The 26,464-nt window shown below is 39.2% G+C and overlaps 1 protein-coding gene across 1 annotated transcript in view; it reads right to left on the bottom strand.

Annotated features, from left to right (window-relative positions):
* Positions 1 to 889: 889 nt before the first annotated feature.
* MRC1 (mannose receptor C-type 1) overlaps positions 890 to 26,464 on the bottom strand; it is a 113,241-nt gene continuing 87,666 nt past the window's right edge. The window contains exons 24-30 of the mRNA XM_002717356.5: positions 15,922 to 16,154; positions 12,621 to 12,786; positions 11,699 to 11,848; positions 4,965 to 5,078; positions 4,211 to 4,375; positions 2,951 to 2,992; positions 890 to 1,854 (exon numbers count right to left, since the gene is read on the bottom strand). Of these exons, the coding sequence (XP_002717402.1) occupies positions 1,604 to 1,854; positions 2,951 to 2,992; positions 4,211 to 4,375; positions 4,965 to 5,078; positions 11,699 to 11,848; positions 12,621 to 12,786; positions 15,922 to 16,154 (1,121 nt within the window). The 3' untranslated portion in view covers positions 890 to 1,603. The remainder of the gene's footprint in view (positions 1,855 to 2,950; positions 2,993 to 4,210; positions 4,376 to 4,964; positions 5,079 to 11,698; positions 11,849 to 12,620; positions 12,787 to 15,921; positions 16,155 to 26,464) is intronic.

Here is a 26,464-nt window from a genome sequence, read left to right as displayed (position 1 = left end):
TCAACCTCTTGCAGGAGTAAAAGGAGGAGATGCTGGTACAGTGCCTTTGTGGAAATGTGAAATCTACAAAATACTTGCACTTAAAGTGTTATCTAATTTTAACAAAATATTTATTCTATTTGAAAGACAGAGTGACAGAGAAGAAGGAGAGGGAGAAGAGAGAGAATCTTCCATCTGCTGGTTCTCTATCCAATGGCCACAATGGCTGGGGCTGGGCCAAGTCAAAGCCAAGTAGCTGGAACTCCATCCTAGTCTCCCACATGAGTGTCAGGGGCCCAGGTACTTGGGCCATCTTCTGCTGCTTTTCCAGGTGCATCAGCAGGGAGCTGGATCGGAAGTGGGGCAGCCAGGACTTGAGCTGGCACTCTAGGATGCTCCATATCACCGGCCGTGGCTTAACCCCCTGAACCACGACACCGTTCATCAATGGAGTAATGAGTTCAGAGAGACAAAAGCAGGGATAGTAAAGCAAAGTTTATTAAAAGACGTTTCAAGTTAGGAACGAACCAGCCAAGAGAGTACATGGCCTAAGGTAAAAATATTAAGCCAAAAATACTTCAAAGGGAGTTAAAGAGAGAAAAAGATATTGAGAACTCACTCTAATTCCCAGTAACAGTTCTTTTGAATGTTGAATCTGAGTTGAGTCAATGTTAAAGAAGATGATCTAGGAAAATTGCAAAAGTCATTATGGCAAAAAAAAAAAAAAAAAAAAAAAAAAAGAATCCATTTTGCATAGTGTTTTAGCAACACAACCTTTTCCAAAAAGATGAAGAGTTTAAAGAATTCCTCTACTAATAATATTGTTTAAGACTAAAGTTAAGTGTAAATGGATAAATAAATCTAATTTAAAAGCAAACTTACAGTTATCAAGATCACCAAAATGCAAATCTTTAAAAATAGAACTTTCCTTTAATGTTTATTTCACATTATCTAAGTACATCCAGTTATGCAAATTTACATTTTTATTTCACATCTTTGTGTTCCTGATATACATATAACAGGACAAAGAACATATTTGCAATGCTCAGCTGGTAAAACCTTGCATGGGAAGAAGATTCTCAGCTGCCTTAGTCTTCTAAATAATTGGAGTAGAAATTAAGAGTGGTAAAGAGAAAATCGAATAAATTTTTATGCCATGAGAAGTCATTCATGCTTGATTTAAAATGGTCTTCTAATTTTTAATCACAATTCAATAGGTAACATATCTTTGGAAACTTCTTAAACTATTTCATAAGGTTTAGTTGATTGTTTCTGGAACTCTAATGATCTGCATGAACTTGACACTCAGCTACACAGCAATGATGCTTAAATGTTGGCATTGTAGTGATGATGTGCACTCACCTAAGATATTTTTAAAGGGTAATCACTTTTTAAATTTATTATCCCTTTTTAAATTTAAATTTATCACCTCTTTTTTTTGCACTTGTGAAAATATCTTGACAGGCTAGAAAATGAGCAATTATTTCTTCAATTATGCAAAGAAAAAGAACAGACTAGTACAATACAGTACTCACTTTAAAAGAAACAATTGCACTGAATTAAAGAATTAAAATTTTAGTTACAATATTATGAAATTCGAGGATATTAAAATCACATTATGCCACTAGATGACTGCATGTTCATTCTGTTCGATGTTGCCCATGAGATCTTTGGTGTCACTAGTTCCCGGGCTTGACCGGCTGTTAAAGTAAAGAGTGTTTTCAAAGGTGCCCTCTTGAGGTATGTGCACGCGTCTTTTCTTATAAAAGAAATAGGCAGCAAAGCCAGCACCAGTCAGAATCAGAAGGGTCACGATAATCACCACTCCTGCCATGCTGGAAGACTTTTTGGAAGGGGCATCCTTTCTTGAGTCAGCTAGAAACAAATAAAATCATTAGTGAAAAAGTAGAAGGAAAAAGGGATGCAACTTAGTGCTACGGAGAACAGTACAATTTTCTTGTTGGAAAAACTAGAATGTATAAATATTCTCTCAAGTGAGATTTGCCAAGCAGAAGTGTAGGACGTGAAAACAGAGTCCGTGTGACATAGAGGATTATGTGAAATGATGATTATTCAGTTGCTTTGTACTAGGTAATCAATGCTTCCAAAATACATATACTGTGTTTCAGAATAATTTAAGACTGATTACACATACATTATATAAGAAGATAAATAGAATAGTCAAAATAATGATGATTAAAGTTCAAAACAAATGAAAAAATTTAGGGAAAAAAGGAAATAAGAATAGTGTAAATTTGAGCTAATGACTATCATTAATAAACAAATAGCACCCAGAATTTAGTAAGGGAATGACAGGCAAGTCATACATCTCACTTTGAGGCTTTTCTTAGCAGTCAAAATAAATGTTACCTAATTCAAGTTATCTATAAGAATTAAAACAGAAAATTTACTTTAAAAAAAAGACCCACAAAGATTCTTGAACTTCTTTTGATAAAGACGCTATAGGGCTGGTGCCGGATCCTCCGCCTGTGGCACCAGCACCCTGGGTTCTAGTCCCGATTGGGGGCGCCGGATTCTGTCCCGGTTGCTCCTCTTCCAGTCCAGCTCTCTGCTGTGGCCCGGGAGTGCAGTGGAGGATGGCCCAAGTGCTTGGGCCCTGCACCCGCATGGGAGACCAGGAGGAGGCACCTGGCTCCTGGCTTCTGATCAGCGCAGTGCGCCAGCCGCAGCGCACCAGCCGTAGCAGCCACTTTGGGGGTGAACCAACGGAAGAAGGAAGAGTTTCTCTCTCTCTCTTTCTCACTGTCTAACTCTGCCTGTCAAAAAGGCACTATAAGGCCTGTTACTCAAAAATATCATCCAAGATACACTGGTGGCACAACAAAGGCCAGAGCAGCCCAAACAATTCTGCTGAAATTGCCAGGGGGTAGGAGGGGAATATTGTGGCTTTCAAAACAAATTGTGTTGATGCATCACTCACACTAAACTGAACATTTCATAATGGCCTTACCTTTTGTTGTAACCTCCGTCTGAGTAGGTTCAGCATCAACAACTGTTTGTTTGTTTTTTTTTTTTAAAAAGAAATTAAATATTAGTAAGATTGCATCTGAATAGTAAATATTATTTGTTTTACAGTTATGCAAAATCTTTTATTTTGGTTCATGGTGATATGATGTAATATGTATCACATTTGGGCTAGTGACTGCTTTACCCTCTTGCTCCTTGAACAACACACACACACACACACACACACATTCCTTATTATCTATTGACCTATGTGTTATCCAACTAGCCATCTATCTATCTAGTGTCCACCTATGTTACAGCAGCACCCTACAACTGCATGGTGACTCTGAATGCATTAGAAGATCTGAAAACGAGATCCTTCATGTTGCATTTGACCCATTGACCTTCACCCCCTAAGACTGACCCAATCTGTGAATAGGTATTCTAGTCTAGGGGTTTTAAAATTGGCCCATTGAAGCCTAAGATGTTTCAAGGTATTCAAATGAAAAGTAGCATAAGACTCCAATGTTGTACCAAATGTGCAGTAGCAGAATAGGTTTTAAAAACATTAAAGACCTGTGCAATTAATTTATTTAAATCTATTATCTAATTAATAATTTCATCTCTTGGGAAGGGTATTCTCTGAGGCGGAATGATACCCAAATATCTTCAAAGGCAACAGTGGTATATCTTGAGCATTGAACATTGTTATTTTCCCCCACTCTGTCTCCTTTCATGGTTTCCATTCCTATCAGCAGGAGACTGAACGGGTCTTACATGACTTATTCCATCATCAGTTCTGAGTCTTCACCAGAGCCCTGGCCTCTTTGGGCAGCTGACTGCTTCCCCTCTTCACCTCTCCCATAATAGGCTTTGTAGACTGATTCTCCCAACTGTTTGCAGCTTGGCAAACCCATATCCATGGATATGTCATGATACATGAACTGATTAACAAAAACTGTTGCCAGCTAAGCAGAGAGTGCCGCTTACTCTGACCTGCAGACTGCAACTGCTCACCACAACAGAATGGGTTTTTCAATGATAATGGGAGAAAGCGTGCAAGCAACCTACAAATTTGTGGAAAATCCATACGATCAAAAAACTATGTGTGGATTTCAAAAAACTTTGCGGCAAAGTAAATGTATCTCAATTCCTTTTTTCCTTTTTTGAAGTACCCTTGTATAATCATACACCTGACCTCTTCCTATTTGAAAGAAATGGTGGCATGTGAAGACAGGGACCATACAATAAGCTTCTCACTTACTTTTTGGTCTTTTACAAATATAACCCTTGTAGGAAGAACAGTGAATGTTATTCCAAAGTCCAGATGACGCATCTAAAAGTACACAGTCATTTCGTTCACCAGAGGGATCGCCGGTGTTCCAGTTGACAAAGGAGACTGGGTTGTTGTTTACCCACAGCCACATTCCTGACCATCGAACAGAATCAAGAGAAACAGAAGTTACAAATCACCCTCTTAAAACAGTTCAACTTCTTCCAAATGTGTATTTATTAAATAAAAGTTTTTTAAAAAAACAGTTCAACTTCTTTGTGTATAGTTTCTAAGCATATTATGTTGTTCTAGACTCGATAGTCAGTTACAACGAGGCTTTTACCAGGCAAGACTATAATGACTAATGATTCCAGGGAAGGAATCCAAGAAAAATATGTTTCCTATATAGCTATAGCTGAAAATTTATTTTTAATTAGTACAAATATTTATGCTTATCCTTCCCAAGCTTTTTTGTTCTGGCAAAACAAATAACAAATGGAAAATGCTCTTAAATCTTCTTACACTAACTTAGCTACAGAACATATTTTTAATTAGCAGCTTTGATAGCACATGTGAGACACATAAACTTTCAGTTATTATCTCAAATAAAAATATAAATTTGAATCTTCAAACCCTTCATGAATTAATCATGACTTAAGTCAAGACTTTTTGGAATTGAACCCTTACCTTACATGCAACATTTTAAAACACTTGTGATTAAGTAATGGCTTTGCAAAAAAATTACCTTCAACATTTCTGAACATTCCTATCCAAAAATTGGTTTTACTTTTAAGAGGCTCAACCCGATATGACAGAAAACTAGACTCAGATGCACTTTCAATGGAAACCAGAGAAGAACCTGCAAAGCATAAAGAGACTAATAAGATGGGATTGTATTTAAGTAGCTGAACATATATTTTAAAACAGTACTGATAAGAGTAAAATGAAAATGCCCAAAGACTGTGGACTCAAAAGGCTTCCATAGCCTGGGCAACTCATGCCAAGAACCATCACAGACACTGACATCATACATTAAGAGAGTTAATTGTTAAATTAACAGCAGGAGTCACTGTGCACTTACTCTCCATGCAGTTCCTCTGTCCTAAATAAGTTGGACTATGAGATTTAACTGTAAAACTTGTTCTCAAACAGTTTTTTATATTTTTTGTGTGTGTATGTGTGTGTGTGTACAAATTGTTGAAATCTTTACTTAGTATAGAGTTGGTCTTTTGTGTATAAAGTTTATTGAAAATGAACCTTAATGGAGAATGGGACTGGGAATGGGAGAGGGGGGAGGAAGTAGGGAGGGAATGGTGGTGGGAGGATGGGTATGGTGGGAAGTATCACTGTATTCCTAAAGATGTACTCATGAAATTTATACTTATTAAATAAAAGTTTTCTAAAAAAAATCCACCCAATGTCTCCATTCAAGTATAAGAATTTCAAAGAATGAATATTCGTCTTCTTAGAATTTTAGCTTCCATTCTGAAAATACGGTTTTTTAAACATTGTGGACAAGCACTGAACTAGTCCCTGTAGGATAAGCAAAGATGACCAGGATGTGGGCTATATCTAAGAAAGTTATGGTTCATAGACAATGATAAATTGAGAGTACAAATGAACCTCATATAAGAGAAAATAAAAGTGCTATGTTATGGGCATTCAAGCAATTTTGGATGATATAACTGAAAAGGAAGATGGGGAAAACAGAATTAAGCAGAGAGGAGGACAGGATATCACACAGAATTTCAAGCAGAAAGGGTAGAAAATCACACAGAAAGAGGGAGCAGTAAGAGAAAAGACAAAAGAGGAGGAAATACAGGAACACAGCTGGCTTGTTTGTCTGGGGTACGGCATCAATCTAGTCCACGGGCAACAAAGACAAGGGGTAGGCCTTCCTACTTGGTATCAAGAGATTAGTAGTTGGGGAAACATGGTAATAACGAACACTGCCTGTGCTCAGGCAGCAGATGATGCAATGTTAATAGCACTGCTGCATATAGGGCCTCTCAAAGCAAGAAGGGAGAAAACTGTAAGACCAGTAAGATGGCTGTGGGATTCACACCCATACAAAGTTAACTGTTAGCATTCAATGTTAGAGTAAGAATCTATAACCTACAACAATAACCAATATATTATAAGCATTTTATATTACACATTTGAACTTTCATTAACTCATCAAAATCATAACAATTTCATCAAATAGGTACTATTGTTACATTTGATTGATTAGGAAACTGAAGTGCAGAGTCAATTGTGAAGATTCTAATGCTGGCAGAGCCGTCACTGTATCCTAATGTAGGCATTGTGAATCTCGGGGGTCTACACTTCACCATAGCCCACGTGCACTACTCCTGGGTCCTGGATTACCCTCTCGATGATTGCTTTTATTGCGTGATTGAGTAAATAATCTATCATTAAATATATTTCATAGACATCAGCCATTTCAAAATATTTGTGACATACTCTGACAAATAAGAATTATTCACTTTATTTAACAGAAAATAAAATAATCTAAAATTGAAACAAAGTTTCTACCTATTTACTGCAAGATAAAAAAAAAACACTTAGCAATATAAAGGAAATCTTTCTTTTAAAATTTAAAATGGTCAAAGCAGACTTCAGGGACATCATCAGAAAGACCACAGTAAGTGCCTCTGAAAATCCTTTCCTCTACAAAAGCAACTGAACAATGGCAAATTTGTCAAAATCATCTTTTTTTGCATGCTGAAAATTGACCAAAGGCTTCCTTCCAGGAAATACTTATTACAAAAAAATTATACCTAATTATTAGCAGTAAATTTGTGGTGTTTCAACTTATTCTATTCCCAACGTCTTCTCCTTAGCTCCATGGTAGCCCTTAAAAATGAACAGCCTCACAATCACAGTGAAAACCAGCAGCCTAGAAATCCCTGGAGCAGTCATAAAGGGGTTGGAGCTCTTTACAAGCCCCATTCTCACAGAATTTCCATTATTTTTCCTTTCTGACAATTTCCTAGAAAAACTCATTTGAAAAGCTTGCTTTCATTTGAGCTGACTAGAGCTCACTCAGTGCAAACTGATTTCTCCCAGGGGGGTGGGGGGGTGGGGAGGTGGGTATTTATTCAAAAACTATTGAGCTGCTTCAGTTAATGAAAACAGTTGTGAAAAAACAACAATCAATAAACTTCAAAGCAAACTCTAAGGAATGAGGTATTCAAAGGAGACTTTAAAAAACATTGCCATTTCCCTGGGAATCTAGGACGTCATAGACATGCACTGGGGTGCACATGCCCAGAGCTGTGTGCATGATTGAGAAATACTGAGAATTAATTAACTTCTGGCTCACCCTGGGGCTCTGCATAAGTAGGACGTGAAGGCTAAGGCAGCTTTTTAAACAGCCTGGATGAGTGTTGAAAATACATCATACTACACACACAGTTCTTCCACAAAACTTGAAAGACCAATTAGTTCTAGACACTTAAACAAATCTGTGCCTACCACATCTGGGAGAGCCACATCTAAGAACATTATAATCTGATGGTCAAAAATCAAAAAGAGAGTCTTGAAACTAGCAAGATAGAAATGACTCATCATATAGAGAGACATTAATGCCGATCGTTCAGAAACCATGGAGGCCAGGAAGCAGTCAGATACACTATTTAAAGGGCTGAAAAAAAATAGCTATTGTTGAGAAATTTTCTAACCAGCAAAAGTACCCTTCAAAAATTAAGGAAAAATTAAGATATACCTTGATAGCAAGAAAAAAAAAGAGACTTCGTTAATACAAGAAATAATAAAGCAAAATTTTCAGTCTGAAATGAATGGACACTCAAGAGTAACTCAAATTTATATGAGCAAACAAAAAATAAAGAACACTGGTAAAGGTATATAAGTAAATAGAAAAGTATAAACGTATTTTTATAACTTTCTCTTCTGGCTTAAAGAACTGGAAAAAACAGTAAGTGTAAATCGGCAATGGGTCTACAATATATAAAGATGTTCTTGTGTGACAATAACAGCACAAAGGAAGGCACAGGGAATGGAACTATGTAAGTATAACTTTTTTGTGCACTACTGAAATTAAATTTACATTCATGGGGGTGAGCATTTGACCTAGAGTTAACACATGGCTTGGAACTCCTGCATCCCATATCGGAGTGCCTGGGTTCAAGTCCTGGATCCACTCCCAGTTCCAGCTTCCTGCCAGTGTGCATCCTGGAAGGCAGCAGGTGATTGCTCAAGTAGTTGGTCCCCTGCTATCCATGTGGAAGAACTGAATTGCGTTTCCAGCTACCAGCTTTGGGTTGGTTCAGCTCCAGCCAGTGCAAGCATTTAGGGAGTAAACCAATGGATGAGAGCTCTTTTCTTATCTGTCTGCCTGTTTCTTTTTCTCTAATAAATACAGATAAATTTTAAAAATTAAAATAAGCAGGGCCGGCACTGCAGTATAATGGGTAAAGCCGCTGCCTTCAGTGCCAACATCCCATATGGATGCTGGTTCAAGTCCTGGCTGCTCCACTTTCATTCAAGCTCTCTGCTAGTCTGGGAAAGCAGTATAAGATGGCCCAAGCGCTTTGGCTTGTGCACCCATATGGAAGCCCCAGAGGAAGCTTTTGACTCCTGGCTGTGGATCAGCGTAGCTCTGACCGTTGGCGGCCAATTGGGGAGTGAACCAGCGGATGGAAGACTCCTCTCTCTCTCTCTGCCTCTCCTTCTCTCTCTGTGTAACTCAAACTTTCAAATAAATAAACCTTTAAAAAATTAAAATAAGCATTAAAATAAACTTATAACTATACTGCTACAAACTAAGATTTTAATTTTAATCCCCAGTGTAATGATCAAGAAAAAAGTTGAGGGGCCAGAGCTGTGGTACAGTAGGTTAAAGCCCCAGTCTGCAGTGCCAGCATCCCATATGGGCGCCGGTTCGAGTCCCAGTTGTGCCTCTTCTAATCCAGCTCTCTGCTATAGTCTGGGAAAACAGTAGAAGATGGCCCAAATCCTTAGGCCCCTGCACCTGCATGGGAGACCTGGAAGAAACTCCTGAATCCTGGCTTCAGATCAGCTCAGCCGTGGCCATTGTGGTCATTTGGGGAGTGAACCAGCGGAATGGAAGGCCTCTCTCTCTCTCTGCTTTTCTTTCTCTCTGTGTGTAACTCTGACTTTCAAATAAATAAAATAATTCTTAAAAAAAAGGAAAAAAGTTGAATGATATACAGATGTTACTGGACTTATGATGGTATCATATCTCAATAAACCCATTGTATTGTCAAAAAATTGTAAGTAAAACCATCATAAGGACTAACCATTCAGTAAAAAAAAAAGGAATTAAAATTGTATACTAAGAATTATCTATTACAAATTACCTAATTACAAAAGAAGATAGAATTAAAGAACTTAAGTAACTCAAAGACATAGACATATGAAAAATAATGGCAAAATTACAGACATAAATCCTATCGTGTCAGTAATTACATTATATATAAACGCATTAAATACTCCAATTAAAAACAGAAATCAGCAAAACAGAAATAAATTAATTACAAAGATTCAACTACATGCTCTCTGAAAACGATGCATGTAGCCTGAAAGTAAAAGCTGTTAAAAGATATGCAATGTAAATAACAGCTTAAATAGAGCTGGAGTGGCTATACTAATATTCGACGAAATAGGTTTTCACACAAAAATTGTTATTAAGGACAACAAGACATTTCATTTTCAAAAAGTCCAACTTGGGGAAAGATATGACAATTGGAGAAATATGAAGGGGTCTTCAAAAAGCTCATGGAAAGTGCATAATGAGAAAAAACTATGCATGGATGTTTATTTTGGTGCAAAAAAGCTTTTAATTCCACTTTCTATGAACTTTTTTTTTAATTTTTTTTATTTTTTTGACAGGCAGAGTGGACAGTGAGAGAGAGAGACAGAGAGAAAGGTCTTCCTTTTGCCGTTGGTTCACCCTCCAATGGCCGCTGCGGCCGGCGCGCTGCGGCCAGCGCACCGCGCTGATCCGATGGCAGGAGCCAGGAGCCAGGTGCTTTTCCTGGTCTCCCATGGGGTGCAGGGCCCAAGCACCTGGGCCATCCTCCACTGCACTCCCTGGCCACAGCAGAGGGCTGGCCTGGAAGAGGGGCAACCGGGACAGAATCCGGCGCCCCAACCGGGACTAGAACCCGGTGTGCCGGCGCTGCAAGGCGGAGGATTAGCCTAGTGAGCTGCGGCGCCGGCCCTTATGAACTTTTTAAAGTATTCTCAGGTATGTACCTAAGAACAGAGCCCCCAAAATACTTGAATCAATAACTGACAAGGCAGATTTCATCTCACTCAGACTTTTGAATGGACCCGAAGGAAATGAGAATAAAATTCTTGCACAACACTGTTGTAGGAATAGCCGTAAGCTGGGAAATAATAAAAATATGTTAAAAATAGTTCAAGAAAATTCAACTAAGTGGCTTTCTAATGGACCCTGTCAAATTCTCCTTATTTGACATTTTGTAGTTCAGGAGGACACTCTCCTATGTGTGCCTATTTGAGTTTTGTTTTTCTTCACAAATACAATCAACAGATATAAATCCTATTCTGTTACTGGTAAAACAAAATATTTCAGGTATTTGTAAAACCTGAGCTTATCCACTCTGAGAAGGAAATAATACAACACTCTGAATACATAAAAATGAGAATATTAACAGTTAATAGAATTAGAGCAGAAAGGAAGAATTGTTCAGCAAATTATTATTTTCTACCTGAAAAATCAAAAATGCTTATACTGCAAAGTTAGAAATTACATCTGGTGGGGGGGCCGGCACTGTGGCACAGCGGGTAAAGCCGTAGCCTGCAGTGCTGGCATCCCATATGGGTGCTGGTTTGAGTCCTGGCTGCTGCACTTCCGATCCAGCTCTCTGCTATGGCCTGGGAAAACAGTAGAAGATGGCCCAAGTCCTTGGGCCCCTGCACCTGTGTGAGAGACCCAGAAGAAGCTCCTGGCTCCTGGCTTCTGGCTTCAGATCAGCACAGCTCTTGCTGTTGCAGTCATTTGAGGAGTGAACCAGCGGTTGGAAGACCTCTCTCTCTCTTGCTCTCCTTCTCTTTCTGTGTAACTGTGACTTTCAAGTAAAATAAATAAATCTTAAAAAAAAATAAAAGAAGAAGAAGAAATTATATTTGGGGGCAAGCACTCTGGGGTAGGAGGCTAAGCCTCCACCTGCGGTGCCAGCACACCACACGGGCACCCGTTTGTGTCCCGGCTGATGGAAGACCTCTCTCTCTGTCTCTCCCTCTCTCTGTAACTCTGCCTCTCAAATAAATAAATAAAGCTTTTTAAAAAAAAAAAAGAAATTACATTCAAAGGGCATGATATTCACCATTCTGTTACAAAATATGTTATTAAAAAATAAATATACTTTTAACATTCCTAGTATTTTTAATGTACAGTGTAATTAGAATCACCGGGCTCCAGAAAAGATGATTAAGAAACTTTCTTTCAGAAAATACATCACTTACCCATTCGAAGACATTCCAGAGAAGCTTGTCCCCAGTTCCTTGTGTATGAGGATTCAATATAGTAGCAGTGGCCATGGAAAGGAATCCAGGCCGTGTGCTCGGACTCCGGGCATCTGCCAGGCAGTTGTGGGGGTTCAGTGGCAGGGATCTCTGTTAATACAAACATACTTAAAATACCCAAATTTCTGTAGTATGTAGAGTAATATTTTACTAGCTAAGGGAAATTTTATCCTCTTTCTTTTAAAAAAAACTCTAATGGTTATTATTTAGTTCCACCATTTTTATTGTTAAGATTTCTTTTACTTTATCAATTTTTTCAATATAAATAGGATGTACTATGGTATGGTGGCAATAAATCACCTATGACTATAGGTCTACTGATACCTGTAAAAATATTAGTAAAATTTTTAGAAAGTCACCCCCAAAAGTTTGTAAAAAGATTCCCCTTTCAAGCCACTCTTCTCCTTTTCTGGGATCTTGCTCTCTTGCAAATTCTTCTTAACTATCAATAGTGCCTGTGATACACCTAAATGCTAGTGTTAAAATTCTACTAGGACTGTGTCCATAATATTACTGATTCTAAATGAATACATGAATTCCAAATACATTCTCTTGACATAGACTTGTTGCCAACATCCAAAGCAAGCATCTGATGTCTGATTCAGAGGGAAACCTAAGTAGTAAGCATCCAGAGATTTATAAAAAGCAAAAAAAAGGAGAAAGTTTCTGAAAATTAAAAAAAATCATTTCAATTGTCTTGATCAATGTCTACTAGTTTATAGCCATGTCAGTCTTTTGCTGAGCGGAGGAATACATTCTCTCTCATCCTTAGCTACTCCAGACACATTACTGTTTAATGACACCAACAATGGGATGTAACATGTTATTCAACTCCCCCAATTGTTTTCACATATTTGATTACCATCTGATCTTTTACAGAGAAAATAAAAACTTTCATTGCAATATGCTGTCTTCCAGTAGCCATCAAGATCCAGATAGACGCATGCTGACTTCAGTTTGGGCTCATCGGGAGCCCAGTTAGTGTACCTCACCCTCCATCTATCAGTCCAAACGTATTCATTGTTGGTCTGCAGGAAGAAAAACAACATTAGCATGGAGCCTCACTCCACTCAGAAAATGCCAAAAAGGACTCAGTGAGAAACCAAAAGTATAGTGATTTGACATGGATCACTTGGGAATAAAAAGAACTTTACAAATCATTTCTACCAACTCAAATTCAGTAAAAGAAGGCTTTCTTCTTCTTCTTTAAAGAGTTATTTTATTTATTTGAAAGGCAGAGTGAGAGAGAGTGAGAGCGAGAGAGTGAGAGAGAGAGAAAGATATTTTCCATCTACTTGTTCATTCCCAAAATGGTTCCAACAGCTGGGGCTAGGCCAGACCAAAGCCAAGAGCCAGGAGCTTCTTCTGGGTCTCTGATGTGGGTGCAGGGGCCCAAGCACTTGGGCCATCTTCTGCTGCTTTTCCCGGGAGCATTAGCAAGAAGTTGGACTGGAAGTGGAGCAGCTGAGACTCAAACCGGCACCCATATGGAATGTTGGCTACACAGGCTGCTTTATCTGCTATGAGACAACATCAGCCCCAGAAAGACTTTTCTAAAATTGGTTATTTCTTGAAAACCCCCAGGAATACCTTTTAGAAACAGTTTTGAAAAATACTGATATAGATATAGACATAAATATATAGATAGATCTTATTGCAGAAAACTCTGCAGGTTTTCGGGGCAAAAGAGAAGCTTTGGGGCCAGCACCGAGGCGCAGTGGGTTAAAGCCCTGGCCTGAAGCACCGGCATCCCACACGGGCGCCGGTTCAAGACCCCGCTGCTCCTCTTATGATCCAGCTCTCTGCTATGGCCTGGGAAAGCAGTAGAAGATGACCCAAGGCCTTGGGTCCCTGCACCCACATGGGAGAACAGGATGAAGCTTCTGGCTCCGGACTTCAGATCGGCACAGCTCTGGCCGTTGCAGCCATCTGGGGAGTGAACCAGTGGATGGAAGACCTCTCTCCCTCTCTCTCTCTCTGCCTCTCCTCTCTGTGTGACTCTGAGTTGCAAAGAAATAAATAAATCTTTTAAAAAAAGAGAGAAGCTTTACCTTCATAAAAAATAAGGTATTTCCTATATTAATATTGTAATTATAATAAAAATTAAACAATTTTCATTGAGTTGAAGGACCCCCCAAAAGACACCAGCTTCTTCTCATTGCCCTTTTATAGAGAGAGCACCAGGGATAAGTGGCTTAGCTAAGCTGACATAAGCCTGTAAGCGAGACACCTCAGCCTATTGACTTCCAGTTAGGTAATCTTTCAGTTACGTGAATCAGGATGTTGTTTTTTAAAAGGTGAGTGTCTATTTTTAAAAAAGATTTATTTAATTATTTGGAGGGCAGAGTTATGGAGAGAGAGACAGAGACAGAGCAAGGTCTTCCATCCACTGTTTCACTCCCCAAATCGCTGGGCAGATCTGAAGCCAGGAGTCAGGAACTTCTTCCAGGCCTCCCATACATGTGCAGGGGCCCAAGCACTTAGGCCATCTTCCACTGCTTTCCCAGGAGCATTAGCAGGGAGCTGGATCAGAAGTGGAGCAGCCAGGACTCGAACTGGCGCCCATATGGGATTCCAGCACTGCAGGTGGTGGCTTTACACAGGGCACTGGCCCCAGGTGACTGTCTATCCCATGTGGATGCAGATTTCTTATGAAGTTTAGTCAAGCATATTTATGATCACATACTAGTTGGTAACTTCAAAAATAATATCTTCTAACAATGTAAAGGAGATTTTACAGATAACATTTAAAAACGGATGATATACAACATTTATCAGAGATAACTGAATCTTAAAAATATAAATAATTGTTCTCTTTATTACTGTGTCATTTAAATCACCAAGTTAATTACTAAAGATCTATTGACAAAGTCAACAGCCTGTGTTTTCTCAAGTTACGATCTGGTAGTATTCCACCATGTTCAAACAAATAATGCTTTTAATTAATTCCATAGATGCAAGGAAGACAGTAGTATTTGTTTTAGTTATAAATATTAGTATGAGGGAAAGCTATTTAATCTAAAAATAAACAAAAGCCTATTTGAACTTGTAAGAGACTTATGACCATGTCTGTGAGAATCCAATGCATATATGTAGAAAAGTTGCATTTTAGTAGAAGATGGCCCAAATCCTTGGGCCCCTGCACCCACTTGGGAGACCCGGAAGAAGCTCCTGGCTCCTGGCTTTGGATCAGCACAGCTCCGGCCATTGCAGCCATCTGGGGAGTGAACCATCAGGTGGAAGACCTCTCTCTCTCTCTGTCTTTCCTCTATGTGTAACTCTGACTTTCAAATAAATAAATAAATCTTTAAAAAAAAAGAAAAGTTGCATTTTATCCCATAAAATATACATCACAAGTTAATTCAAAAATTTAAAATAAACTTAAAAAACAAACATAAAATGTAAAGAGAAAATGAATGACTTACCAAATGAATTATTAAAAATCTAGTCAACAGAATGTTTTACCTAACTTTAATCACAGAAATCATTACAGAACTGTGAAGTCTTCATTGCAGACAATGTAGGCCTCTGTCTCTGTGTCATGGAATTGGGAGCTCTGCATAACCTGACACTAATCCACCCTCCAGTTCTGTCCCCTTCTATATTTTCTCTTTTCTTGGTACTCCTTTCCTATGTTCTGCCATCCTAGACTATGTCTATAAAGTTTGACTTTCTATGAGAAGCCCTCTAGGTCCTCTCCTTTGGCCCAACTAGTCCCCTTCCTCTCCTCCCAAAACACTTTGGGTGCACCTCCCTTTCACATAGTATATCAATTGCCCCTTCCAGAGAGTTTGCTTCTTGACTATCTAGATTAATGTGGGGAGGGAAAATAGATGGATTACAAGGCATCAGAAGAGACTCATAATAGGAGTATTTTTGCCACTCTATCACCACTCTTAGATCTGGGCTTCAACCCTCTCACCACCCAATTCTCTGCCAACCTTCTTTCCTATGTTACAGAATGCAGGAAACTGACTACAATGAAACATTTCTCACCCATGAAGCTCTAGTACTTTAGGGCCAATACCAACTCTAGAATGGCTTATCACAAATAAATAAATAAATAAATAAAAAGTATCCCCCAAAACTGTTTAGAAGCATAACACAATTTTAATATTCCAAACCAATGATGTCAAGTTGTATGTGTTTTTGCAGCATCTTACCAAGTTACTGTTCAGAGCAATCCACACAGGTACATTAAATGTCTGCATTTGCATCCACACAAATGCATTGCTATAGGGATCCAGAATGCTAGCAATGAGGGAAGTGTCATCCTTGCAGTATTTGTCTGCTTCATGCCATTGTAACTTCAGTTTCATGAGTGAGTAGCTGCTTTTACCATATCTTATAAAGCCATCTGTTGGAACTGTTGTCCGAGAACTAGGCAAGGAAGGGTCTAGAATAAAAAAAGAATATTTTCATTAGTTTTATCAATAAATATTAGTCGACCACCATCAGCACACAACTACCATGTCTCATCCATAATAAAAATATTTGGAATAGCATCAACATGAACATTCAGATGTTAAAAATATTTTCATGAGTTATTTTACAACAGAAAAAAAAGCTTTATTTTTAATCAATATGCCTAGGTAAACTGAACAATTTCCAAACTGCATATAGGATATTGATGTAGATATGTGATCAAATTTCCATGTGATCTAGCATATAGATGAAAGAAATGCCACAGTTTAACCACAAATCACAAATTAAAAAATATGTCTTCTTGTGCTTACTGATCCTTATTTTTCCACCTCAGTCATATATCAATGTCAAGAACAGCCTTCCTCTTCCTCTCCTGTTTGTTCCACTCCCTCTGTGAGTGTGCATCTATTTGTATCTACTTGAATCTGTCCATAGCTAGTGTTATCCTCAGGAGACTGGCTTAGGTTTGGAATAGGGACACATACACACACAAGTGACTGATTCCTTTAATCCTGCTCTCAGGATCAGCCTTTACTCTTATGGATGACTTCATTTAGGCCCTCACCTCTTACGCAAACTGACCCGTGGGCTGGAGTCTTTCTAAGCCACAGTCATTTCACATTCCTAAATTTTCCTACTCAATATCTTAGTACAGGTTTCCAATCATTGCCTTATGTCTATCTATCTGCACTGGGCAAATTAATCAATATACAAAAAGTGCCTGTTTTCATGTATCTTAGCTATATGCCTTCTAAGTCTCCACTCTAGGGCAGGGCAAATAATGGCCAGAGGGTGAATTTTGGCCTATTGTCTGTTTTGGTAGCTCATAAACTAAAAATGGCTAAAAACAAAACCAAAAAAAAAAAAATAAAGAATAATTTTTATTGATATTATAAACATATGAAATTCAAATTTGTGTCTATAAATAAATTTGTCTTGGAGCAGTCATGCTCATTTGTTTACACATTGTGCATAACTATGACCACAACAGAGTAGAATAGTCCCAACAGATACTGTATGGCTTGCACAACCTAAAATACTTAAAACCAGCTCTTCATGGAAAAAATAACCCCTGGTCTAGGGTCCTAGATATCCTGGCCTGCCAGCTTTTTTCTTGGTTGATTCTCCATCCTGTTTGATCTGATACCAACCAGTCCCACCACCTGCTTTGTTCTGTCACTACAGAAGTGCCAAACTTTCTTCTGGTCATGCTCAGTAAACGATAACGTCATTTCAGCAAAAGAGAAGGCAGCCTCCCCTTTCTTCTGCTGTTGCTGCCATCTTGTGTTGGCATAGGATCATTAAACCAAAGACATACGTCAGGATCCTTAAAATGTTATAGCATGTAGAGAACTAAGCTATCTGATAATTCCCCAGCTTGAGATCCAGACACATCTTAACACCATTAGAAATAGTTTGGACCATAAAAAGTGGCAAATAACACTTGAAGTACATAACAAAAAACAGTTCCAAAGAAGGAACTTCAAATAATTTATGGAAATATGGAATAAAAAGAGAAGCTGCCCAGACAAAAAAACTTGCAACCCGAGCAGAGTTTCTTCATAATTTTCACTTTCCATAAACTTTTTGAAGTCTGCTTGTACAGCGAGGAAACTTGGCTCCCCTGGCTAATTTGTTTATTTATTAAAATATTCACAGGAGAGGCAGAGCAAGATGGCAGTTAGATCAGATGATCTGGCGACTGTCTCCACATGGAGATACAGGTGGAACACCTATTCAAACACCAAGTCACCTGCACAAGAGCTACAGAATCCAGGGGAGGGACTGCCGTGCCTGGTTTTAGTATTGTAGTAACAAGAAAGGAAACAGAAGGGGAAAAGTTGCCCATGTCACCTCTCCCCCCGGCTCCAAGAAATACAGCACGAAAAGAGACACCTAGCCTTCCACTTGTGGGAGGGAGAGGGAATGAAATCCAAACCTTAGACTTGCAACCCAATACGAGCCCCAACACAACAAGAAATCAGTGCCAGAAGAGCCTCACAGCTGCTGCTCCCAAGTCAGTACCTGGAGATTGAAACTTTGGGTCATCCTCAGCCCGGTGCCCAAAGGATACCTGTACCTTCTCTCCTCCAACCTGAAGTTCACAGCCAGTTCTGCCATGGTGACAACACCAGATAAAGCCCCAAGACTCTGTCCTCAGGTCATTGCCTATGGAGAGAATCTCTAGCCTTGCCCAAGCCTCAGGCAGAGACTTGTGACCCAATAGGAAGGGCATGCTTTGGTATGTATCACTGCCAGGGTTGCGGCCCAAGAATCTGCAAGATTTTTGACAGTGAGTCTCAGGTGGGAACCAGCTTGGTATAAACCTGATGGCCAATAAGCTGCCTTTATCATCCTCCCCAAACTTTGAGCAGACTGTAAGGAATAAGGACTGTGCCGTATGACCCAGTGCCAAGTTGGAAAATTCAACACTGGGCAGGTCCTAACAGTCCCTATTCCCAAATCAGTGCCTATGGAAGGATCTTCTAGACCTGTACCAGTATCAAGTGGAGTCCCATGGCCCCTACATGGTCAGACTTATGTATCTCAACCAACATCATCTGTGGTTGGTTGCAGTAGCCTAAGACTGTGAGTCCAGCTCAGTATCAGACTGCTAATAGCAGTGAGAGGTTTGGTCCTAAACTTCATACTGTACTGATCTCAGTGAACGAGCTGTGGAATTCAGATGTAAGCTAGCGTTGCAGGAGCTAGGGCCACAGGATGAAGTATCGGGCCTATCCCAGCCCCAGGTATATGTTTGCAGAAATGGACTTCCTTTGTCAGACATGTCCTCACTGCATTCTGAATATGTCAACCACTGATCTGGTACAAATTTGGGCTTGGAGTGTTTTCTATGGCTGAAACCGTGACAATGCATCAACAGCAGACTTGTGGCAGATTTTGACCTAGGGAGTCATCTGGTGCTGAAATAGTAGAAGTGTTCACAGACTCAGAAAAAATATGCAATACTCTTTTAATATCTGGAAGGATGGCTATAAATAAAGTATTTCTTCAAGCTATAGATATTGTCTAAGCATCAAAACCTTTCAGGTAAGTAAGACCTCACCTAACAAACAAAATAAAGTGGCAGAAAAGCACCAGAGAGCAACCGACATTTGCAGATTCTTGGATTAAAAAATCTAAATAGCTGTTTCAGGGAAACTTGATGAACTTCCAGAAAACACAAACAATTTAATACTCTAATAGAGAGACTTATCAGAGAGATGGAAAGTAATTTTTAAAACTCAAACAAATCCATGTAGTGCAAAGTACATGAAGTGAAATTTAAAATGTTATGGAAGGCATCAATAGCAGAATAGATCAAACAGAAGAATCAGTGAAAACATAGGTGAAAAAGAACAAAGAATCGAGAGGAGCAACTAAAAGCTTACAGAAACTTTGAGATCTATTAAAAGAGCAAATATATAAGCTACTGATGCTTAAGCAGGACTTGAGAAGAACAAAGAGGGTAAAAAGCACATTCAAAAAGCTAGTAATAGAAAACTTTCCAAACTGAGAGATCCAACTATTCAGGGACAGAAAAGTCAGAGGTCAGGGGTCAGGTTCAAGTCAACCATATCTGCCCCAAGACATTATAATCAAGCTCTCGGGTTAAAGATAAAGAGAGGATCCCCAAAACTGAAAGGGAAAAGAAACAAGTAACACACACAAGTGTCCCAATTTGACTGACTGCAGACTTCTCACCAGAAATCTTACAGACCGTGAAAGAGTGGAATGACACTTTCACAGAACTGAAGGAAAAAAACCTTGCCAACAGAGAATAGTGTACTTAGTAAAGCTATCATTTAGATATGAAGAAAAGACAAAGACATTTCCAGACAAACAAATGCCAAGAGAATTTGTTTTATTTGACAGATAGTTATAGACAGTGAGAGAGAGAGACAGAGAGAAAGGTCTTCGTTCTGTTGGTTCACTTCCCAAATGGCTGCTATGGCTGGCGCTGCACTGATCTGAAGCCAGGAGCCAGGTGCTTCTTCCAGGTATCCCATGTGGGTGCAGGGCCCAAGTACCTGGGCCATCCTCCACTGCCTTCCTGGGCCATAGCAGAGAGCTGGACTGGAAGAGGAGCAACCGGGACTAGAACCCGGTGCCCATATGGGATGCCGGTGCGGCAGGCTGAGGATTAACCAAGTGAGCCATGGTGCCACCCCGCTAATAGAATTTACCACTACCAGACCTGTCTTACAAGAAATGTTACATGGAGTTCTTCAAGCTGAAAGATAGAGACATTAATGAACCAGAAGAAAATATCAGAAGGTGGAAAACTCACCGGTAAGAGTACCTATACAAATTCAGAATGTTCTGGTATTGCAAACATGGAGTGTAAACAATCAATAATTTTAGTATGAAACCAAAACAATTAAAAATAACTGCATTAACATGTTTAGAGATAGTCAATGTAGTAAGATAAAATAGAGCATCAAACATCCAAAATGTGGAGAGGAAAGGAGTGCAGTGTATTTTATTTGTATTTCTTACATCTTTTTTCTTCTCTTTTTTCTTTTCCTTTCTTTATAAGCAAAGTTAAGTTATCATCATTTCAGAATAGCTTGTTAGATATCAAAGTGGCTTTTTGTAAGTCTCATAGTAACCACAAAGCAAAAATCTGCTATAATCCATACTACATTGACCAAAAGTAAATTATAATTCTAATAAATTATTTTTATTTTTTTGACAGGCAGAGTGGACAGTGAGAGAGAGAGAGAGAGAGAGAGAGAGAAAGGTCTTCCTTTGCCATTGGTTCCCCCTCCAATGGCCACCACGGCTGGCGCACCGCGCTGATCTGATGGCAGAAGCCAGATACTTATCCTGGTCTCCCATGGGGTGCAGGGCCCAAGCACTTGGGCCATCCTCCACTGCACTCCCTGGCCACAGCAGAGAGCTGGCCTGGAAGAGGGGCAACCGGGACAGAATCCGGCGCCCCAACCGGGACTAGAACCTGGTGTGCCGGTGCCGCAAGGCGGAGGATTAGCCTAGTGAGCAGCGGCACCGGCCTAATTCTAATAAATTTGCCAAAAGTAACAAGCAAGGAAATATAATAAAACCAGAAAGCAAGTATCAAAATGGAAATAGTAACACTTTCACTATCAATAATTACCTCAAATATAAATGGATTAAAATCTCCGATTAGAACACACAGAGTGACTGAATGGATTTGAAAAAAAAAAAAAAAACTCAACTGCTAAAAAAAACTCATGTCACCTATAAGAAGAAATGTAGACTGAAAGTGAAATGATGGAATAAGATATTTTATATAAATTGAGCCGAGAAGAAAGCAGGACTATGAACACATATATCAGATACAGATTTTAAATCAAAAGCATTTAAAGGAGACATATAGGATCATTATACAATGATGATCTCAATTTAGAAAAATAAGTGACTTGATCAGCTCTTGTCCTGATGGTTGATGTACAATGTAATACTTTATCCATTTTAGTATTTTTTTTTTTGTTCTAGTACCGTTGGTTGAACTCTGTAATCAACACACAATTATTCTTAGGTGTTTAAATTTTAACTGAAAAGTGATCCCTGTTAGGAACTTGGAAAACATTATGCTGAGTGAAATAAGCCAATCCCAAAGGGACAAATACCACTTGTTCTCCTTGATAGGTGACAACTAACTGAGCACCAAAAAGGAAACCTGTTAAAGTGAAATGAACACTATGAGAAACGGTGACTTGATCAGCCCTCACCCTGACTGTTGATGAGCAACTTGATATGTTATCCCTCTTAGTATTTTTTTTTATTTGTTCTACTTAATACTTTTGGTTGAATACTGTAATCAATACACAATTCTTCTTAAGTGCTGAAACTTAACTGAAAAGTGATTGCTGTTAAATATAAGAGTGGGAATAAGAGAGGGAAGAGATGTGCAATTTGGGACATGCTCAAGCTGACTTACCTCAAACGGTAGAGTTAGAAACATACCAGGGGATTCCAATTCAATCCCATCAAGGTGGCATGTACCAATGCCATCTCACTAGTCCCAGTGATCGATTTCTGTTCGCAGTTGATCATAATGATAGGACTAAGAACCAAAGGGATCACATAAATAAGAATCGTGTCTGCAAATACTAGCTGATAGAATAAAAAAGGGAGAGAATGATCCAACATGGGAAGTGAGATACACAGCAGACCCATAGAATGGCAGATGTCCTAAACAGCACTCTGGCCTCAGAAACAGCCCTTAAGGCATGTGGATCTGGCTGAAAAGCCCATGAGAGTATTTCAAGCATGGAAAGCCAAGACACTCTGGAAAAAAAAAAAAAAAACTAAATGAAAGATCTCCGTGAGTGAGATCCCAGTGGAAAGAACGGGTCATCAAAGAAGGAGGTACCTTTCTCTGAAGGGAGGAAAGAACTTCCACTTTGACCATGGCCTTGTCTAAAAATTATCAGAGTCAGTGAACTCTGATAGCCTTGGCAGCTCATGACAAGAGCCTAGGGTGATTACTGAGGCCATAAACAAGAGTGTCAATTTGTTAAGTCAACAACAGGAGTCACTGTGCATTTACTCCTCATGTAGGATCTTTGTCCTTAGTGTGCTGTACATTGAGATTTAATGCTATAACTAGTACTCAAACAGTATTTTTCACTTTATGTTTCTGTGTGGGAGCAAACTGTTGAAATCTTTACTTAATGTATGCTAAACTGATCTTCTGTATATAAAGAGAAACGAAAATGAATCTTGATGTGAATGGAAGGGGAGAGGGAGTGGGAAAGGGGAGGGTTGCGGGTGGGAGGGACGTTATGGGGGGGAAGCCATTGTAATCCATAAGCTGTACTTTGGAAATTTATATTCATTAAATAAAAGTTTAAAAAAATCAAAAAAAATGCAAAAAAATGAAATAAAAATTATAAAAACATATGCAATCAATACTGGAGCACCTAAATATAGAAAGCAAGTATTAATAGATCTAAAGATAGAGGCAATAATAATGGGCAACTTAAACAGCTCACTTTCAGATATAGACAGAACATTCAGAGAGAAAATCAACAAAGAAACCACAGAATTAAACTGCATTCTAAATGTATTAACCCTAGCAGACATCTACAGAACATTCCACCCAACATCTGCAGGACACATAATTTTCCCTAAAACACATAGACCATTCTCAGAACAGATCAAATTGTAGATCATAAAACAAATCTCAAGAAATTTTTAGGGGTTGGCACTATGGCCTAACAAATAAAGCCACTGCCTCAGTACTGGCACCCCACATGCACACCGGTTTAAGTACCGGCTGCTCCACTTCCCACGCAGCTCTCTGCTATGGCCTGGGGAAGTAGCAGAAGATGGCCCAAGTCCTTGGTCATCCTGTACCTGCATGGGAGACCCAGAAGAAACTTCTGGCTCCTGGCTTCAGATTGGCGTAGCTCCAGCCATTGCAGCCAACTGGGGAGTGAACCAGCAGGTGGAAGACCTCTCTCTCTCTCTCTCTCTCTCTCTCTCTGCCTCTGCCTCTGCCTCTCTTTTTCTCTGTGTGTAACTCCAACTTTCAAATAAATAAATAAATATTTAAAAAAGAAAAAAAAAGAAATTTTTAAAAACAGAAATCCTGTTGAGTACTTTTTCTGATTATAATTCAATAAAACTGGAAATCGGTAACAAGAGAAACTATGGAAACTACATAAATACATGGAAATTAAGCAGCTTGCACCTGAGCAACCAATGAATCCAGGAAGAAATTAAGAAGAAAATTTAAAAATTCCTTGAAACAAATCAAAATGGAAACATAACATGCCAAAACCTATGGGATACAGCAAAACCAAGAGAGAGAAGTCTATAGCAATTAATGCCTACATTAACAGGTGGGGGAGGACAGGGCTGTGGCATAGTGGATAAATGGGGCACCGGCATCCCAAATGGGCACCAACTCGGGTCCCAGTTGCCTGACTTCCAATCTAGCTCCCTGCTAACGGCCTAGGAAAGCAGTAGAAAATGGCCCAAATGCATGGGCCCCTGCACCCGCGTAGGAGACCCAGATGAAGCTCAGCCTCCTGCCTTCAAATGGGCCCAACTCCAACCATTGCGGCCTTTCTATCCAGAGGATGGAAGATCTCTCTCTGTGTCTCTGCCTCTCTGTAACTCTGCCTTTCAAATAAAATAAATAGATATATAAAAAAAAAAAACAGAACGATTTCAAACATTTTATTGTTGCACTACAAGGAACTAGAAAAACCAAAACAAATCGTACAAAGTTAATATAAGGAAAGAAATAATGAAACCAGATCAGAAAAGAGAGACTTCTAAAGAGACAAAAATGCAATGAAATGAAGATGTAGCTTCTTGAAAGGTAAACAAAATTGACAAACCCTTAATTAGACTAAAAATAAAAAGGAGAATATGTAAATTTTAAAACTCAGAGATGAAAAAAGAAATTGAAACTGACACTACTGAAATAGAGTCATTAGAGGGGCCAGGATTTTGGCCCAGTGGGTTAAGCCACTGCTTGCAACACCATCATCCCATATAAGAGCACCAGTTCAAGTCCTGGCTGCTCCACTCCCAGTCCAAATCCCTGATCAAGTGCCTGGGAGTGCAGTGGAAGATGGCCTGAGTGCTTGGGCCCCTGCCACCCATGTGGAAGATCCGGATGGAGTTCCTGGCTCCTGGCTTCAGTCTGACTGTTGTGGCTTTCTGGGGAGTGAACCAGCAGACTGAAGACATCTTTGTCTTTCTCTCTGTCACTCTGCATTTCAAATCAATAAATCTTTTTTTGAGAAAAAAAAATCATTAGAGATTATTATGAACAATTGTATGCCAACGAATTTGGTGACCTAGAAAAGAAATGAAGAAACTCCTGGACACATGCACCTTACCAACATTGAGTCATGAAGAAACAGAATACCTAAACAGACCAAGAATGAGTATTGAGGATGGATTCAGTAACAAAAAGTCATCTCCCATCAAAGAAAAGTTCAGGAACAGATGATTTCACTGCTGAATGTCACCAAACATCTAAAAGAGAACCAATACCCATTCTTCTTCAATTGTTCAAAAAAAAAAAAAAAAAAAAAAGAAGAGGAGGGAATCCTTCCAAACTCATTTTATCTGGCTAGCATTACCCTGATAACTGAAATGAAACAAGGACACAGCAACAATAAAAAGAAAGCTACAGGCTAATATTTTTTATGCAGATAGAAGCAAAAATCCTCAATAAAATACTGGCAAACCAAATCCAACAGCCCATTAAGAAGATTAATCACCATGATCAAGTAGGATTCACCCCAGGTGTGCATAAATGTTAATAGAACAGACTAGAGAGTCAAGAAGCAAACCTTAATTATCAGTTCTGGGAAAACTGGGCATCCACTGGAGAGAAACAAAACTAGATCTCTTTCTCTCACCAGGTACAAAAGTCAACTCATAATGGATTAAAGATCTAAATAGAAGTCATGAAACTTTGGGGGAAATAATTCAGAATATAGGACTGCACAAGGACATTTTGGATTAGAACTCAAAGCACAGGAAACAAAACTAAAAATTGACAAGTGGTATTTCATCAAACTAAAGAAGTAAAGGAAGATAGGAAACTAAGCAGTCAACAGAGTGAAGAGAGGGCTGGCGCTGTGGTGCAGCAGGTTAACGCCCTGGCCCGAGGTGCCAGCATCCCATATGGGCACCGGTTCGAGACTCAGCTGCTCCACTTCCAATCCAGCTCTCTGCTGTGGCCTGGGAAAGCAGTGGAGGGTGGCCCAAGTCCTTGGGCCCCTGCACCCACGTGGGAGATCCAGAAGAAGCTCTTGGCTCCTGGCTTTGGATCAGCGCAGCTCTGGCCGTTGCAGCCAACTGGGGAGTGAACCATCGGATGGAAAATCTCTCTCTCTCTGCCTCTCCTCTCTCTGTGTGGCTCTGACTTGCAAATAAATAAATACATCTTAAAAAAAGAAAAACAGAGTGAAAAGACCACAATGAGAGAAAATATTTGGAAGCTATACATCTGACAAGGGGTTAATAGCCAGAATACACAAAGAACTCAAATGATTCAATGGGAAAAAGGTGTCCAAATAGTTCTACCTAAAAATGGGCAGTAGGTCTAAATGAACATAGGAATACATACAAATGACCAATATGTACATGAAAATGATTCTCAACATCATTAATCATCAGGGAAATGCAAATCAAAACCACAGGAAATATCACTTCACTCTAGTTAGACTGGCCACTATCAAAAAAAAGTAAGAGCTAATAAAGATGTGGAGGAAAAGGGACTGTTGCACACTGTTAGTTGGAATGTGCATTAATACAACCTTT

Source organism: Oryctolagus cuniculus, chromosome 13 (genome assembly GCF_964237555.1).
Source record: "Oryctolagus cuniculus chromosome 13, mOryCun1.1, whole genome shotgun sequence".
In the NCBI taxonomy this organism is placed as follows: Eukaryota; Metazoa; Chordata; class Mammalia; order Lagomorpha; family Leporidae; genus Oryctolagus; species Oryctolagus cuniculus.
This window is presented reverse-complemented; position numbering and strand designations above follow the sequence as displayed.